This window comes from Sinocyclocheilus grahami, unplaced genomic scaffold, assembly GCF_001515645.1.
Source record: "Sinocyclocheilus grahami isolate Dianchi unplaced genomic scaffold, SAMN03320097.WGS_v1.1 scaffold153.1, whole genome shotgun sequence".
Taxonomy (NCBI): Eukaryota; Metazoa; Chordata; class Actinopteri; order Cypriniformes; family Cyprinidae; genus Sinocyclocheilus; species Sinocyclocheilus grahami.
In genome coordinates this window covers 2,484,253-2,503,156 of record NW_015505332.1, presented here as the reverse complement: position 1 = coordinate 2,503,156, position 18,904 = coordinate 2,484,253, and the positions used below count along the sequence as shown (strand labels likewise).

The 18,904-nt window shown below is 34.7% G+C and overlaps 1 protein-coding gene across 1 annotated transcript in view; it reads right to left on the bottom strand.

Moving 5' to 3' along the window:
* The window catches only part of LOC107592524 (thrombospondin type-1 domain-containing protein 7A-like), a 139,957-nt gene that overhangs the window by 10,078 nt on the left and 110,975 nt on the right, over nt 1-18,904 (bottom strand). The window contains exons 15-21 of the mRNA XM_016282055.1: nt 9,647-9,825; nt 7,432-7,437; nt 7,040-7,173; nt 6,814-6,967; nt 5,126-5,267; nt 3,496-3,611; nt 1,853-1,970 (exon numbers count right to left, since the gene is read on the bottom strand). Coding sequence (XP_016137541.1) covers nt 1,853-1,970; nt 3,496-3,611; nt 5,126-5,267; nt 6,814-6,967; nt 7,040-7,173; nt 7,432-7,437; nt 9,647-9,825 — 849 coding nt within the window. The remainder of the gene's footprint in view (nt 1-1,852; nt 1,971-3,495; nt 3,612-5,125; nt 5,268-6,813; nt 6,968-7,039; nt 7,174-7,431; nt 7,438-9,646; nt 9,826-18,904) is intronic.

Below are 18,904 nucleotides of genomic sequence, written 5' to 3'. Positions count from 1 at the left end.
AGAGAAATGAGTTTGAGCTTCAGTTCCACAGAGAGCAACACAATTTAAAGAAATAGCTGACCTCAAAAATCTTGTTCTGCACCACAGTAAAAATATGGTAATATGACTTTTTATGTAGTTATAAATACTTCACAATTATATTATAATATCTTTTTTTTTGCAATACATTTAGAAGTGATTTTTCACACTACCATGCAAAGGTTTGGGGTCAATGTGATTTTTTAAAGATGTTTTTAAAAGAACGCTCTTTCATCAAAAATACAGTAAAAAATTGCAATATTTTGAAATATTATTACAATTTAAAATAACAGTTTACTATTTGAATATATTTTAAAATATAATTTATTGCTGAGATGCAAAGCTGAATTTTCAGCATCATTACTCCAGTCTTCAGTGTCACATGATTCTTCAGAAATCATTCAAATATGATGATTTGCTGCTCAAGAAACATTTCTGATTATTATCAATGTTGAAAACAAGTTGTGCTGCTTCATATTCTTTGTGGAATCCATGATACTTTTCCATGATGAATTGAAAGTTCAAAAGAACAGCCTTTATTTGAAATATAAATCTTTTGTAACATTATTAATGCCATCACTGTCACTTTTGATAAATGTATTGCATCCTTGCTGAATAAAATTATTAATTCTTTCTAAAAGAAAAAAAAAAAACTTGCAGACCCCAAACTTTTGAATGATAGTGAACATTACGAGAGTGAAAAATAAAGTCACAAAAGTTTAGATTTTTCAGAGTGAAATATGACCTGATCCTGTTTTTGACAGATTTGGTGCTCTGCTTGCACACACACACACACACACACACACACACACACACACACACACACACACACACACACACACACACTCATCTTTCAGTGTCTAGCTCAAGGCACGGCAGTCTCAGATAACTCTAGCTCATCCCACATGTGTTTAGCATAAAACTGCACACAATGCACCGCCTTCTGTCTCGCTCTGCTTTTTCTGCCTTATCTTGGAAGTGTTTGGCAGGCAGACTGTCAGTTTCTATCTAGTGTTGCTTCCATCTGTTTTCTTCTAACAGTACCTTCTCAAAGTCCACCATTTCATCACATGTTTCCGAAGCTCCATTCTCCTATGCTGCCCTTTTTCTGCATGCTCAATTTTATAGCCTACATACTTAGCTAATGTCAAACAGGTGAGCATGGCACCATGACACCAAGACCAATGTTTTGCTTTGTTTTTCTTTACTTTAAAGTTGCACTTAAGTCAGAAAATTAGATTTTGAGCTTGCTATTTTGATGTGTTTTCCAATTTTGTGTGCAATTTATTGGGCTGAGATGATAAGATGTTTTTTTAAAGAAATTAATCATTTTATTCAGCTAGGATGCATTAAATTAATCAAAAGTCAGAGTAAAGATATTTATAATATTACAAAAGATTTATATTCCAAATAAATTCTGTTATTTTGAACTTTCTGTTCATTAACAATCCTGAAAACAAAACAAAACAATGTATCATGGTTTCCACAAAAATATGAAGCAGCACAACTGTTTTGAACATTGATAATAATAATATAAGTGTATTGAGCGGCAAATCAGTATATTAGAATGATTTCTGAAGGATCATGTGACACTGAAGACTGAAAATTCAGCTTTGCATCACAGGAATGTTAACATTTATTAACATAGAATACGGTTATTGTAAAAATCAATATTATTTCACAATATTACTGGTTTTTATGTATTTTGATCAAATAAAAGCAGCCTTAAAAAATTGAACAGTCCCCAACCTTTTGAATGTGTGTATCTGACAATTACAAATACATTTAATACAGCAGTAAGAAGTCATATATTTGTTCATTTTTTTGGCTTTACCTTCAAGGCCACAGGTCTGTGAGCAGTCTGACCATGCTGACCAATCAGAGAGCTGACAGTTGACTGGACACTCCACCGTACACGAAGCATTCATCTGCCATTTCTTCTCTAAGCGCAGCTGCGGAATGAAATAAGCATTCATGAATTAAAAAAAAAAATGTAGAACTAGGGGTAGTTGTGTTCTACACTAGACTAATTGTAACCCTGATATAAAGTGGGCTGGTTGAAAACTAGGTTACAGGGCTAATATGCCATGCATTAACACTTTTAAGATTTATTGCCCACAGGGTCCAAAATTCATCTGCCATTTCTTCTCTAAGCGCAGCTGCGGAATGAAATAAGCATTCATGAATTAAAAAAAAAAAATGTAGAACTAGGGGTAGTTGTGTTCTACACTAGACTAATTGTAACCCTGATATAAAGTGGGCTGGTTGAAAACTAGGTTACAGGGCTAATATGCCATGCATTAACACTTTTAAGATTTATTGCCCACAGGGTCCAATTAAAGTGACCAGAGCTGTCGGATTTTGACTGATCTTTTGCCATATCTTTTCACATTAACCTACAGTTTAAAATGGCACAAAATAACCTTGTTTCTTTCCACTTGATCTCAACATCATATTAGTAGATATAACATCATAACAGCAGATTTAGAGACTTAAACATTTTATTACATTTTTCTTTCTTTTTTATGTTTTAGTGGTGTTTGCTATAATGCATATTTTTGAGGAATATACTGTTTAAAAGTTTGGGGTTAGTAAGATTAAATTTTTTTATATAAATTGAAAGTTTTATTAATCAAGGATGCACTAAATTGATCAAAAGTGACAGTTTAAGTTACAAAAAAAAATTATGTTTCACATAAATGCTGATCTTTTGAACATTCTATTCATCAAAGAATCCAGAAAAAAATGACCACGGTTTCCACTAAAATATTAAGCACAACTGTTTTCAAATTGTGCAAATCAGCATATTAGAATGATTTCTGAAGGATCATGTGACACTGAAGACTGGAGTAATGATGCTGGAAACTTAGCTTTGCATGACAAGAATAAATTACATTTTAAAATATATAAAATTAGAAAACAAGTTAATTTAAATTGCAGTGATAATTCACAATATTACTGTTTTTTTACTGTACTTGTGATCAAATAAACACTATCTTGTGAGCAAAAGAGACTTCTTTCAAAAACATGAAAACAATCTTCCTGAACCAAAACCATACACAATGTAGTATATTTTTCTATATTAAAACTTCACAAACATTTTCATTCTTCTTGAGAACAGATTCCATTCAAACGTAATGTAGATCATTTCAGTAACTTTGTAAACTATATATTCAAGAAAATCTCTCGGTGATTTACAATGATAGAATGTTCACTAATCAAAATGTAACCAACAGTGATGACATCACTGTAATATTGTAACATTGCGCAGATTTTTGCGTAACAACATAAAATAAAGCACACACTGAGGGTTATAAGAGTCATGAAGCTTTTCATTAACACAGAATCAAAGTGTAAAACCCACACTTTCCTAAAACTTTAACACTATTCTCTTGTTGGTACTGGAAAAGCAACTCTAGCTGCTACTACTGAGAAGAAAATTCACAAGAGGCAGTGTCTGAGAATAAATGCACAAACCTCCTCGCAGTACTTGAGGTCAACAGATTTGCCGTCACTTCTAACGCAGTCCAGCATCCTCGTCTTGAGACCGATTCCACACACAGCGCTGGCACTTAATTGGCATGTGCTCCAGTCTAAGTGAACACACACACACACAGATTTCACCTTGCGAGTTCTCATTAAACTACACGTCTAGGTCAGAGGTTGCTTGCGTCCTCGTGAGTGGACGGTTTGAGGACACCGTCTCAGCTCCATAAACTGACGCCACCGCTGCGCTTCACTTTGAGGCTCTTGGAGGGGAATCGTGAATGAAGTCTGAACAGATGGAGTAAGCAGCTCCAGTAATGATCCAAGCTCTTGAATGACTCATTCATGTGAACGGTAACTCAAAACAGTAAGAGAAAAGGAAGTGCTGTGTGGATAATGCCCAGACTAGAAGAACTAAAAAACAACAGGCAGCCAAAGAGCAGGACAAAAGTGTTCAAGTCAACAAGAAACGGCATTCACAACCAATTTTACTGCAGTACCGTGGTGTATTTTTAGAGAGAAACAAGATGTTTTGAGGTAAAAATATTGATTTTATTTATTGATTTGGATCATTAATGTCACATTAACTTTAGAGAGGATACAATTTGGCAAACCATTTGGGAAATTAAGACACCCATAAATATGACTGTTTTATCATTTTAATGTAATGTCAAATATAAAACTATTATAATTGTGATTTTTCTTAAACACCTGATTTTTTATTTTACAGTCAAATATTACAATACTAATATTTCTTGTTTTGTTTTTATTTAGAAATTTATATATTTTAGTTAGCAGTAGTAGTAGTAATAATAATAATAATAATAATAATAATAATAATAATAATAATACAAATTTAAAATTAGATTAATTTTGATTAATTTTGTTTTGTTTAAAAATGCCTTGTTTGTAAAGTTGCATATGGCCAATAATAAAAATAATTAATAATATATATATTTTTTAAACACCCTTGTTTTTAATGCTGCACAATTTGGCCAATAACAACAAAAATAATTTACATTTACATTTAGTCATTTAGCAGACGCTTTTATCCAAAGCGACTTACAAATGAGCACAATAAAAGCAATAATAATAACAATAACAACAATAGCAATAATAATAATAATTATTATTATTATTAATGGCCATGTGTGCTACTTTTTTAAACTAAAAATAATAATAACAACCACATTTTAAATGATTATTATTATTATTTGCCATGTGTGCTGTTTTTTAACTAAAAATAATAATAACAACCACATTTTAAATAATAATAATAATAATAATTATTATTATTATTATTATTATTATTGGCCATGTGTGCTGATTTTTTAAACTAAAAATAATAATAACCACATTTTAAATTATTATTTTATAGCCATATTGTTATAAAGTGTTCGACAAATTGTAGGCCAAATTGTGCAGCCTACAAACAAACACAGGAAACCTGGATTTTTTTAATTTATATATATATATATATATAATTTTTTTTTTTTACGTATTTACTAATTTTTTATTTTAATTTTATGTATTTGCATTCAATTCGATTTTTTCCTCAAATCAAGCAACCATAGTTAGGAAATCTGTTTGGGGAAACACAGTGCAGTTTTGGTCTACTCACCAGTGATGTTGTAACTGTAGTGAAAGCAGTTGCGGTTCAGGAGGCAGGGCTCCGTTTGCATGCTAACCGGACAGTCCTCTCCCTCTTTAGGCAGACGCAGCGCAAACGCCGTCCTCTCCCGATCTCCTCTTCCAGAACACGGCTTTAAGAGGCCAATAAAACAGACTGCTGTTCATTCACGTTAGTGAGCTCATAATTCTCTCATATTTCTCCTCAAGCTGCTCATTTACTGTCTAACAAGTGACCTGCTCTCATTTTTATGCCACTATTTATGCCTCAATGTAAGTTGGCTCTAACTGAAATCATATAAGCCCAGGATAAAATTATGTCCCTGTTAGCATAAGCCAAAAATGTTATTGCTCAGACTGCTCAAGGGTTTTAAGGGATTTCTTAGATGTCTCAGATGCTTAGGATAAAATAATAATAATAATAATAATAAAAATCAGTGTTGTTATTGATAATCAGTGTTGCTATTGTTTTGGGGATTTAAATAAAGCTGGAATAAAATATAAATATTAGATTAAAAATATTAACTTAAACTTAAAGAATGTTGCCTTGGCAACTAGAAATAAATAAATATCTTTATGTATTAAAATGATTAAAGCTAAAATTATAACTAAAGAAAGAAATTAATATAATAAATAAATAAAATAAAATACATTTATTAAAGATATAAAAAATACTCATGAAAATGACAAAAACATATAAAATGATTAACATTATTAAAAATCTTTTTTGGATTGAAATAAATCTGAAAAAAAAGATAAATGTTACATTAACTAACTTAAAATATCTCTTCCCCCCAAAACTACTAAAACTGAAATAAATAAATTAAATCTAAATAGAATGATAAAAAAATAATTAAAAGGACAAAAGCAAATAACTAAATGACTAAAAATAATTTTAGGTTTGTGAAGCTGAAGTGGAAAAAAATATCAGATGGAAAACTTAAAGTGAAAAAACAAACGAAAATTAGAAATGTTGCCTTCACATCTAACAGAAATAAACTGTTGTAAGTTGAAGTACTATAATTGTTAAAACTAAAACTGAAATAAAAATAAATATAAACAAATATAAAACTAAAAAACTAACAAAAGCACATAACACAAATACTAAAACCTAAACAAAAATGTGAGTTTTGAAAATATAAAAATAAACGCCAATTCAAAATATTGCACGTAATGCTAAAAAAAAAAAATGTGTGTATATATATATACAGTGGGTACGGAAAGTATTCAGACCCCCTTACATTTTTCACTCTTTGTTAAATTGCAGCCATTTGCTAAAATCATTTAAGTTAATTTTTTTTCCTCATTAATGTACACACAGCACCCCATATTGACAGAATGATTTTAGCAAATGGCTGCAATTTAACAAAGAGTGAAAAATGTAAGGGGGTCTGTATACTTTCCGTCCCCACTGTATATATATATATATATATATATATATATAGTGGATAGTAGCCAAGTTGTTTGTTCTGAGAAATGTTTGAGTTTATATTGAGATCTTTTGATTGCAGACTTTGCTCTCTTGGCAAATCTGATGCACTGAGACACTGCTGAGATCTCCTCTGAAATGTGACATTACTAGGGTCTTTTCAAAGAAATGAAATATTAAAAAAATTAAATTAATGCGGAGATGCGACCCTAGTGTGAACAGGGTTTAAAAGGATTAGCGATAATCCTGACCAGGTCACATAGGGTCCAGGGGCTCCAGTCGGACAGCACACAGTCCTCGGGACAGGGCAGGCGGCTCTCCCTCGTGCCCTGCGGTATCTCCTCTGGATCACACAGATAGTCCTCCACCGCATCAGAGGGACCGTCCACTGTGTTCAACATACACCTGCAGGACCATCAAAGATGAGCACAGTATAATGTCAGTAACAGTACAGTAAATATAAGGAAAGACACTCACCTGACTCTTCTAGTCTGAATGCCCTCGCCACAGTTCTCCTTTAGATCCACGTTACTGACCTTCCACACGCTCCAGGGTTCAGCTACCCAGATATACTGACTGCAGTCACTGACGCACGGGACCACCTCATACATCTGCAACACCAGACCACCCACCACACATATACAATCACACACAAAGCAAATCAATTAAAGTTAAATCAATCAATCGGGATATTCATTCAACAGATTTTCAAAAATAAAAAAATAAATAATAAAAAAATTATTGATTCAAGTGCACCAGTTGCCAGTGTGCCGTAGCTTTAATGTGGGACACACCATTTTTGGAAGGGAGGCTACTTTTAAAATTTAAATCAACTTTGGAATGAGAAATGTAAAAAAAGAAAGACATACCTGTGCCTGTGGCCAAGCAGCGTTATTGGAGAGTTAGAGAAAAATGTCATTAGAACATCTGCGTCTAGAGACCAAAGCACTGTAAAACATCATGTTCAGTTAAAAATGCACTTCTTGTTGTTTCTTTTTAAGAAATGGCATTGCTTAAACTCAACATGAAATACAGTTTACAAGACCAGAGATATCTATAATGAAAATAAATAGGTAACATTTTGATTTGTCATTGACAGTACAGAAGGCTGTGTAATTACTTTCTCTAGACATGTTCAAATTTGTTAAATGTAAAACGACATGACACCCTAATAATAATCTCTTAATTAATAAAAAGGAAAGCACTGAAATTAAACCAAAGATCTCAGAAACACTTTAATGTGGTGTCGTTTATTTCTAGTAAATCTCAGTAAAAAAAAAAAAGAGAGAGCTGAAAAGACAAGTATTTCTGAATAATTTAAGATTCACTTGTGAACCTATTTTTGGATCTTAAGCATGTGATTTTCACTGAATAATCAGAGCCAACGGTTCCAAAAATTGAGGGAAACTTTGAACTTGACTTTGTTCCAAAGCCTAGTGAACTGCCTATGTAGACAATATTTTAAGATATCACAGGTGTGCTCCTATGCCTTAAGCAATGTCAAATCAGTATGCTTGCCTGCTGATACCTTCTTCTGGACAAATTTTAAGGTAGCACTTCATGTATCCTTTGGCAATCCCAACAGTGCATTACAATACACTCTATTCAAACTACACCCATCCAAAACGGGGGAAGAGGAAAGATAAATGGGGCGCATTTCCTCCAAAAACAAACATACTCCACTGCGTCTTCAGCGGCTCAGATGTCGGGAGTAAATGACGACTGCTATGTTCATTATTACATCAACAACAGAGTTATTTGAGTGTCAATGATATACTCTACTATTAAAGATTTTGTTCATATTTTCAATTAAATTGTATTTTTAAATGTTTTGTCTTTAATTACTTTTAGTTATAGTCATTTTGTTTTTGCCATTTTTATTAGTTTTTGTTATTTGTTATTTATTAGTTTTAGTTGATTTAATTTCTAGTTATTTCAGTACTTTGTTACTTTTACTATATTTCAAGTAACATTTTTTTAATGGTTTTAGTTTTAGTTAACTATAATAACACTGGTATATTTATGCTCATTAGAATATGCTTTTTTAGCAAATATACTACACTAAAATCTGTATTGTATAAGGGTGTATTCACACCAGGAAAGCCCACTAGTTCACTTGCTTTGGTCTGGACCAAAAACAATGTTGATTTTTTTTGTTTGTTTGTTTGGTGCGGTTCACTTTCACGCTGCCCTTTTTGCAAGTGAACCAGAAATTGTAAACAAAACAACATGTGTGCTTAAGGTCATCCATTCAACACTACCAGAGTTTGCTTGGAAGCGGACCGAGACCACCTCTTCAGCTGGGTCATGGTACGGTTGTTTATTCACACCTCACCAAAAGGGGAAACAAACTTGAGTTTGATTCAATCGAACCAAGCAAGACAGGTGTGATTACACCCTAAAACAGTAATTGTAATGTGAATCTGTATTGTAGGTTTCATTTCAGTTAGTATGCGGTCTATGTAGGCAGATCACTAGGTGTTGGAACAGAAAAAGCAGGTACTCAATGTATAAGATATAAAACAATGTACATTAACATCTAATACCTTTAAAACTTTGTTTTAATGATCTTATTAAACAAATTTATTATTTGAAACCCCTGAACCTCCATGGACTATATGTGACCCTGGACCACAATAAGTAATTTATTTATACATCATCTGAAAGCTGAATAAATAAGCTAGGATAGGATAGGACAATATTTGGCCGAGAAACAAATATTTGAAAATTTGGAATCTGAGGGTGCAAAAAAAATCGAAATATTGAGAAAATCGCCTTTTAAGTTGTCCAAATGAAGTTCTTAGCAATGCATATTACTAATCAAAAATTAAGTTTTGATATATATACAGTGGGGAATTTACAAAATATCTTCATGGAACATGATCTTTACTTAATGTCCTAATGATTTTTGACATAAAAGAAAAATCAATCATTTTGACCCATACAATGTATTTTTGGCTATTGCTTACAAATATACCCCAGCGACTTAAGACCCTGGTCCAGGGTCACATATCTAAATAAAAAAAATGTAATTTAACATCTTTAAAATGTATTTCTACATGCATATGGAAGTGTGGTGTTTACCTGGTTAAGGTGGTCCAGTTTTGGGCAGGGTCTTCCTCCATTGTAAGGCTTTTCTCTGAGCCATTTTGAGCGAACTTTGACCCCGCTGCCACAAGATTTACTGCAGCGCGACCAGTTGGACCATTCGCTGAGTTTACAATCAGACGGGCAGGGTACGATGCAGGCCTCCTCGATATACCCTAAAAACAGTATATATGTGAAAAAGGGAACATAAACACTAAACAAACTGTGGCTGGTCATATTACATGTCAGTCAGATGGTCTCTCCTGTCTGCAGTTAAGCCTAGGGGTGTGCGATATTGACCGAAAATAATTATATCTTGATTTTTATTGGGATTTTATCTTTATTTTTGATGACAATAATTAAATGATATTTTCCTAAGTGCAAGGGTGTAGGTTTGATTTTGGCATTGGTGGGGACATGGTGGCAGACTGTTTGATCAAAATTATTGATAGGGACAATTTAGTAGGATAGTTGCTGGATTTGAGGACATGTGAACAGAAATCTGGCTCTAAACCAGAAAAAAAGATTTGCGTTATGCGCTCCTAAGTCCCAATCTGAATCAAAAGATTCACGATCCACGCTCCGAAGTTCCGATCTGAATAAAACTTTTGTGAAACCGCTCCGAAGTCCCGATCGAAATCAAATGATTCACAATCTGCACTCCGAAGTCCCGATCTGAATCAAAAGATTCACGAACCTGCTCCGAAGTCCCGATCGAAATCAAATGATTCACGATCCAGGCTCCGGAGTCCCGATCTGAATAAAAAATTTGTGAAACCGCTCTGAAGTCCCGATCGAAATCAAATGATTCTCGATCCGTACTACGAAGTCCCGATCTGAATCAAAAGATTCACGAACCTGCTCCGAAGTCCCGATCGAAATCAAATGATTCACGATCCAGGCTCCGAAGTCCCGATCTGAATAAAAAATTTGTGAAACCGCTCTGAAGTCCCGATCGAAATCAAATGATTCACGATCCGCGCTTCCGAAGTCCCGATCTGAATCAAAAGATTCACGAACCTGCTCCGAAGTCCCGATCGAAATCAAATGATTCACGATCCAGGCTCCGAAGTCCCGATCTGAATAAAAATTTTGTGAAACCGCTCCGAAGTCCCGATCGAAATCTAATGATTCACGATCCGCACTCTGAAGTCCCGATCTGAATCAAAAGATTCACGAACCCGCTCCGAAGTCCCGATCGAAATCAAATGATTCATGATCCAGGCTCCGAAGTCCTGATCTGAATAAAAAAATTTCTGAAACTGCTCCGAAGTCCCGATCGAAATCAAATGATTCACGATCCGCGCTCCGAAGTCCCGATCTGAATCAAAAGATTCACGAACCCGCTCCGAAGTCCCGATCGAAATCAAATGATTCACGATCCAGGCTCCGAAGTCCCGATCTGAATAAAAATTTTGTGAAACCGCTCCGAAGTCCCGATCGAAATCTAATGATTCACGATCCGCACTCTGAAGTCCCGATCTGAATCAAAAGATTCACGAACCCGCTCCGAAGTCCCGATCGAAATCAATTGATTCACGATCCGGGCTCCGAAGTCCCGATCTGAATAAAAAATTTGTGAAACCGCTCCGAAGTCCCGATCGAAATCTAATGATTCACGATCCGCACTCTGAAGTCCCGATCTGAATCAAAAGATTCACGAACCCGCTCCGAAGTCCCGATCGAAATCAAATGATTCACGATCCACACTCAGAAGTCCCGATCTGAATCAAAAGATTCACGAACCCGCTCCGAAGTCCCGATTGGAATCAAATGATTCACGATCCGCGCTCCGAAGTCCTGATCTGAATAAAAAATTTGTGAAACCGCTCCGAAGTCCCGATCGAAATCAATTGATTCACAATCCGCGCTCCGAAGTCCCGATCTGAATCAAAAGATTCACAAACCTGCTCCGAAGTCCCGCTCGAAATCAAATGATTCACGATCCGGGCTCCGAAGTCCCGATCTGAATAAAAAATTTGTGAAACCGCTCCGAAGTCCCGATCGAAATCAAATGATTCACGATCCGCGTTGTTCATCAGTTGAAAGCATCTAGTCATCTCATTAGGTGAATATTTAATTGATCAGTACTGTAATAAATAGTCAATGTAAAAAGAGCAAATGAGAGAAGCAGATGAACACAAAACAGCATAACAACAAAGTTAAAAAGGGTAATCATTTAGCTAACTGAACTGTGCACATATGTTTTAAACACTTCGGCTACCTTATATGTTCTTACTCCGCTCATGTAGGCTATTAAATGTGCGCCCTTGAAAGCATGCAGTTTCCTAGCGTATTTCTTTAACTTCTCAGGCAATATCAATGGTATGATCTATTTCAGATGCAGCCAAAATTACAACAACAGTGGTTACACATATATTAAATTTTTTGATCAAAATTAAAGGGACAATTTAGCAATCACTGGTTATTGGTAGGGACATGTCCCAAGCGTCCCTACTAAATTAAATGCCTTTGCTGGTTTAGGCCTGTCAAGGATAAATATGACACTAAAACTGCCAGTAGGTGGCAGCAAGTCCCCGTCTTAATGAGTGATTCATTTAATCATTTACTCAAACGATTAATTCAAAACCACTGATTCAATTAGAAGCTCACGTGCTAATATTTAGGAAAATGACATGGTTGCTTGTGTGATCTTACGTTACCATATAAATACAAAAAACAAAACCCCATAATTCTTTCATAATTATAGGGTCATTCTAACTGCATTGTAATAGGCTTCATCATGCAGTGATTGCTTTTAGGCTTTTAAAACGTGTTTTGTTGTTGTTTTGCAAAGTCAGTGACACAGGCTACTTGATAACATCAGCTCGCACATCATTAAAACAACAATTACGATATTATTGCAGACGATAAATATCGCACAAACCCTTACTGAGATCTTTCTGGACAAAACAGGTCAAATAAAGTGGTCAAGCTGCTCAAAATTTTATTTTGTAACATTATAACCTTGCTGACCCAGGATCCTAGCAGCTTTAAACAAGTAGGTCCCACCAGCTAGTCAAACTAATATCTTGTACCAGCTAATGACCATAAATAAGCATCCAGAAACCACGCAAAACAAACTATCATCAAATGTAGCTGGATATTCCTGCAGGGTAATGATACAAACAGACTTACTGATTAAACATGCCACTTTGAAGTGGTTTAAATCTTGATTAAAAATGAAAAGCAAGCTTGTACCTCGCAGAGAACATTATGAGGCGCATAAAACGTGTAAAACAAATTGGTATAAATAGGTATGTTTGGAGCTGCAGTATTTGTGTGGAGAGTTGGCTGCGGGGTCAGATAATGTGATATGCTTTAGCAGCTAATGCTGAATTTTATTACTGCTGTTTGCTCAAGCCATGTGTACTTCCTACTCATTTGGCTCAAGAGGATCTGCCTTTTCCAAGTACATACTGCAGGCCCAATAAACACACACACATAATGTTGTCTCTGAGCACCATATCCTTCACAGCAGCCTTTCAAGAGCAGCCAACACTTGGCTCAAATGTAGAAATCGCTGCTTCCAAAATACTGTGGTAAATAATACATTATAAAACGGATGGTTCTGGAAGCTGATTGGTCAGTTTAGCGTTCCAGTCATTCACAAGCACACGATTAAAACAGCTATGATGTCAAACATATGTTCACAATATCACTCCACAACACCCACAGAGATTATTAACCTCAGCTTACATGACATGTGCTAAATCTTTAAGCACAGGGTTTTCAATTAATACATGTGCTTAAATAATGTTGTAACGAACATTTGTTTCCTTACTATTTTAATTATTCACTAACCATGCTGTATTATAATACAGTCAAACATAAGAATGCATATATATACACAAACATTAAATATAATGTTGTTTTTTTTGCTCCATGGGTGTTTATTTCTATACACGGCTTGTTTTGATACAAAAATAAGAGAAACACTTGGACGAGGGTCAGTCTGTTTCCTAAAAACAACCAACTGGCCAGTTTTATTTGTTTTATTCCTTGCCAAAACCAATTATTACAGGTATTTGGCACTTGCTGAGTGTTCATTTTGGACTCTGCATGCAATTGTGTGAAACTACGGTGCTAATGACGACATGAGTATCATGCATCAGAACAATTTAATGAGCAGACTCAATGTTATTTAATAAATGAATTTCACATAATAACAAAGAAAATGTTTATCCTGAAATCAAATAAAAAAAGATTTATATACAGAAAATTAAGCAATTTGAGGGCCTCTGAGATTTTTTTGTTGTTACATAATTTTCTTGACAATGTCGTAAATTTATAGTAAAAATATACATTTATTTATAAATTATGAAAGTACATAAAATGTACATTTAAAAATTTATTTAAAAATTATATTAATTAATTAATTATAATAAATTACACATATGGTTTTCACCTTGAACATTAATGGAACAAGACTTTTTGACATTGTCAAGAATATCTAAAAATAAAAATAAACAAATTTTACTTGTTAAAACAATTTATTAAAATATATAATGAATAAAATCAAATACAATTTTGAAATGAAAAGTCTAATAAAAATATCTTTAAAAATATCTTTTTTTAATAATTTTGTACATGTCTTTTTTTAAATAATGGATCAAATTTACCCATGTTAAATTAATGTCACTATGCTAAACATTTCAGAACTTAAAAATAGCCGTCAGTTTCCTATACATAACATAACTTATTTCTTTCTTTGAAAGAATAACCCAGACATATTCTAGACAGGTTTTTTGAGATTCCCTCAAATAACTTACTCCTAATTTAGCTGAATACTGTTAAAAAGAACAACGCCAGCTCTACCTGACATTGAAAACTCAGCGCATCCTGTGCTACTAAAAAACAATTTGAACACAAGCCGTAAAATATGTATCTAGAGGAGCTTCTGATTTAAAAATCAAAGCAATTAATCAGAGATGTCTAGGGTGAGTTTCACAGCCTCGTGGTCGCCCGCCTGAAAGATTGACCAGGATCTGACATGGCCGTGACGTTCCGGAGGAGAGAGATACTGCAACGACCCAAAATACCCTGCACAGTCACAATGCATCAGTATAAAGCGCTCTCCCGTCTCATCTGCCCTTCAGTGTTAAGACATGTCAGGCCTGTTACACGGCTAACACAGAGTAAAACAAGCGCTGACCCTTTGACCCAACACGCAATGCTCTCGGGCCCTACAGCCAGTTCAGAGGTGGCCCTGCCTTCACCAAACATGGCGGATCCGTGTTACTCTTTTGTGCCTGTAGTGACCTCATTCCTTCAACACATCCACATCCTGTCTGAGTTCTGACCCCTGAAACGGCAACAACCACAGACGCACACTAAAGGGATGAGTCAGCGAGAGAAAAACAAGTTAATTGCACAGTTTCTTATTCTGAAAGCTTCAGGGAATAGTTCAATTCTGCCAAAAACAGCCTGTTCCTGTACACTTGGAATAAAGCGTACAAGTCATAAGATATGGACTCGTTTTATATCAAGTAAAGTCACCTTTATTTCTATTATTTAGCTCATGTTCAGTGTTGGTTCAGTTCAGATCAGTAAGTGATCATGCTGTATGCTTTCATTGTAATGAAAGTTTTTGGGTTTGACAGTAAATAATTAGACACGAGTGTGAGTAAATGAATGTACAGTAATTCTAAATGTTTTTTTAAGCTTGTATACAAAGCATTAAACATTCATGCTAACAACATTAGAGCTCGAACGATATGGGTTTTTTGGGGCCGATACCGATACATCGATATATCGGGCGATATTTTTTGTGTTTATTATAGTACAGTACCAGTCAAAAGTTTGGACACTTTCCAATTGGTGTGTCCAAACATTTGACTGGTACTATATATACATATATATATATACAGTATATACATAAACAGAATATATATACATAAACACATTTTTTGCAATGATCACACAAATGTGGTGATGAAACACTTATAATGACGTGACAGAGATACGTAATGGAGGCAGGGCATTTAACAATTTAACAATAAACTTTATTATCCAAAATGAGTGCACTGAACAGTAAAGTTGAAGTTTATTCAACTTTAATTCAATTCAATTCCATTCAACTTTATTCCGTTGAAGTTTATTTCACTTCGGAACATTCATTCACGGATTTGCGCTACTGTCTTCACACAGACGAAACTTACTAGAGAAGTGTGAAGTGTGACATAATATACCTCTGTAAATAAATACAAAATAAATTAACGTCGAATAAGACAACACTTGAATGCTGCTGCCTGAACAAGAGACCTCCTTACTGAAGTGAAAGTGTTGACTGGTGTCACTATCTCGCGAACGCGCCAGCGGATCTCCACCAAATTCGGGGGATCCCTTTAGCTCGAGGAGCCCTATCGAACGCCACTCTCCGCTCGTCAGTAGCCCCCAGGGATCACTTGATCGGTCGGTGCCGGACCTCGGCCGATAATATCGGCAAAACGATATATCGGTCAGGCTCTAAACAACATATTAAAACTTGATTCACAAACACCATTTCAAGCATTTTATCTGTGTTATATGTTCTGTAAAAAAAAATTCATATCGGCGGCATATCGGCAACAGGTTCATATCGGCCGATAATATCGGCAAAACGATATATCGGTCGGGCTCTAAACAACATATTAAAACTTGATTCACACTCATTTTCAGGAAGTTTAGGGTTGGTAAGTTTATTAATGTTTTTGAAAGAAGTCTCTTATGCTCACCAAGGCTGCATTTATTTGATCATGAATACAGTAACATATTGTGAAATATTATTATTATTTAAAAGAAGTGCTTTCTATTTGAATACATTTTAAAATGTAATTGATTCCTTTGATGAAAGGCTGAATTTCCAGCATCATTACTCCAGGCTTCATTGCCACATAATTCTTCAGAAATCATTCTAATATGCTAATTTGCTGCTCAAGAAACATTTATTATTATTATCAATGCTGAAAACAGTTGTGCTGCTTCATATTTTTTGTGGAAACCATGAAAAATTATTTTAAAAAAAGATTTACAAAAAAATCTTACTGAGAACATGCACATATATTGGGTAGTCAATTTTTTATTTAATTTCATTATTCATTATTCATTTTCATCATTTCATTATCTGTATCAATATTTGTGCAGTATTTCATAATTTACATCACTATTTTTTACTATTTTATCAACATTCAATGATCTATATCTTAGATTATATTGCATTTCCTAATAGAGTGACCGGTTTTATTTACTTAAAGCCAATTTTTAACATACAAGTATATTCCTGAAAATACTTAAATGTATTTTTTTTATAAAAACAGTGAACAAATATGTACATTTAAACACATAAAATTATATTATAAATAAAAGAATAAATATACAAAAACCTTACTGACCCTAAAGTTTTGAACGGTAGTATGCGTACAATCAGAAGTAAACACCAGAAAATGGGACACTCACACTTACTGCTATACATGTGTTGCCTTCAAATTAAACGTCAGAAAAACAAGCTCAGAAATAAACAAGCATTTATGTTTAGCCTTCTTTTGGAGGAGAGAAGTAAGAGTATTTAATGATTCACTTAGTAGCCTGAGGCAGACAGAGATTTCTGTTAAGAGGAACTGTAGTGATTAACCCAGCGAGAAAGAAAGAGAGACAGAGAGAGAATGGCTCCGTTCCAAAACCTGCCTTCTAAGACAGCATCTTAACTGAGATGGAACATCATCAGTGACCGATTTGGAACGTTCTACATGACGTGTTACTCTAATAAGCATAAAAACACACCGCGCATACAAATTGAGTAAAGTACTCAATTTTTCATTAGATTTCTTAGTCTTTATCAATATCTGTGCAGTGTTTCATGAATTACATCACTATATTTAGAATCAACATTCAGTTGTAGCATCTACATCTAGGCTGTTGTAATGTATTATGCGATTGTCTTTTCTGTGGAAGATATATGCATAGCTGCCTTTGGCGATACCTTAAAATGGAACAAAGCTTTTGACAGAGAGAGTAATGAGACTGATGATGAGGGATCTGCTGCCTAAGAGCATCAGGAGACGCTGCGTGGAGATCATGAAGCTCATGGAGGCTGCTGAAACTTCATCTCTCCGTGTGATTTCATGTGAAAGTCCCCGGGAGGGCATTCGTGATGCCAATGACGGAAGTACAGATCAGATTACGAGCGAGATTTCTGATGTTTTCTGGAAAATAATTGGACTTAAATCAATTGTGGAGTCAAATTCTCAAGACTTTAAACTTCTGGGAAATAAAGCAGAGGAAGTAACTGAATAATACAACATTCGAGCCTTTTGCCAAGATTATTTTAAGCCTAATCACATTTCTCATAAAACTCTTACTTAATTTTCATTTGACAACTCTCATCTCACAGTTTTTAAATGTGGGCTGCTGATCAGCCTGAATAACATCAAATCATGATTATTATCTGTATTCATTATTGATGTTTGCCCAGTCAAGCGTTACTGTTAATATATAGCATCATATAACTCATCTAGTAAAGAGATTCTGTTGCAATGTATGTCTTAAAAATAAATCTTTACTCACAAAAGGGTCAGACATTCTGTCATTCTTCCAGTTCAAATTAAACCATTTGTTTATGTTGCATTTCCTACTAAAAGTTACTAGTTAACTGGCAACTCACGCGATCGGCAACCGGCCGTTTTTTGTCTTATTGCAAGCAACTAGGTTTGCCAACGTCCCGTATTTTGGGCCTAATTGATTTGTCCTGTACGTGACCTCCCTTGTCCCGCTGTTTGACAGTATACGCTGATCTAACCACGGACTGATACAACAGCAGCAGTGCTGATCACTTGAGAATGATCATCGAATCCGATACCTGTCATCATCCAATCACAGATCGTGAACATAACTGTTCAAGGAAGGCTGCGGAATCCTCTGCCGGCTGGTCGCTCCCGCCTCACAGCAAGCGGCGCTCGCACTAACGCCAATTCCGTCCGTGTTTTGACTTCAGTAAATCAGTTTTGGTGAATACAAACAACATGATTATTTTTCATGAGTCCAACATCCCGCCGCGCAAGAGACGTGATCAGTAAGGGAAGTCGTCTTTCACTACTGTAATGTTGTTTGTTGAAATGTTTTATATTTAAGTAACTAATAGCATATATCTTAACCTTGGACCTTATTCTTGAAACACAACATGACCAATAAAAAAGCAACCCATATTAAATCTATAAGCTGTCTTTAATTGAAAAATACGCATTTTCATGCATACTATATATATATATATATATATAT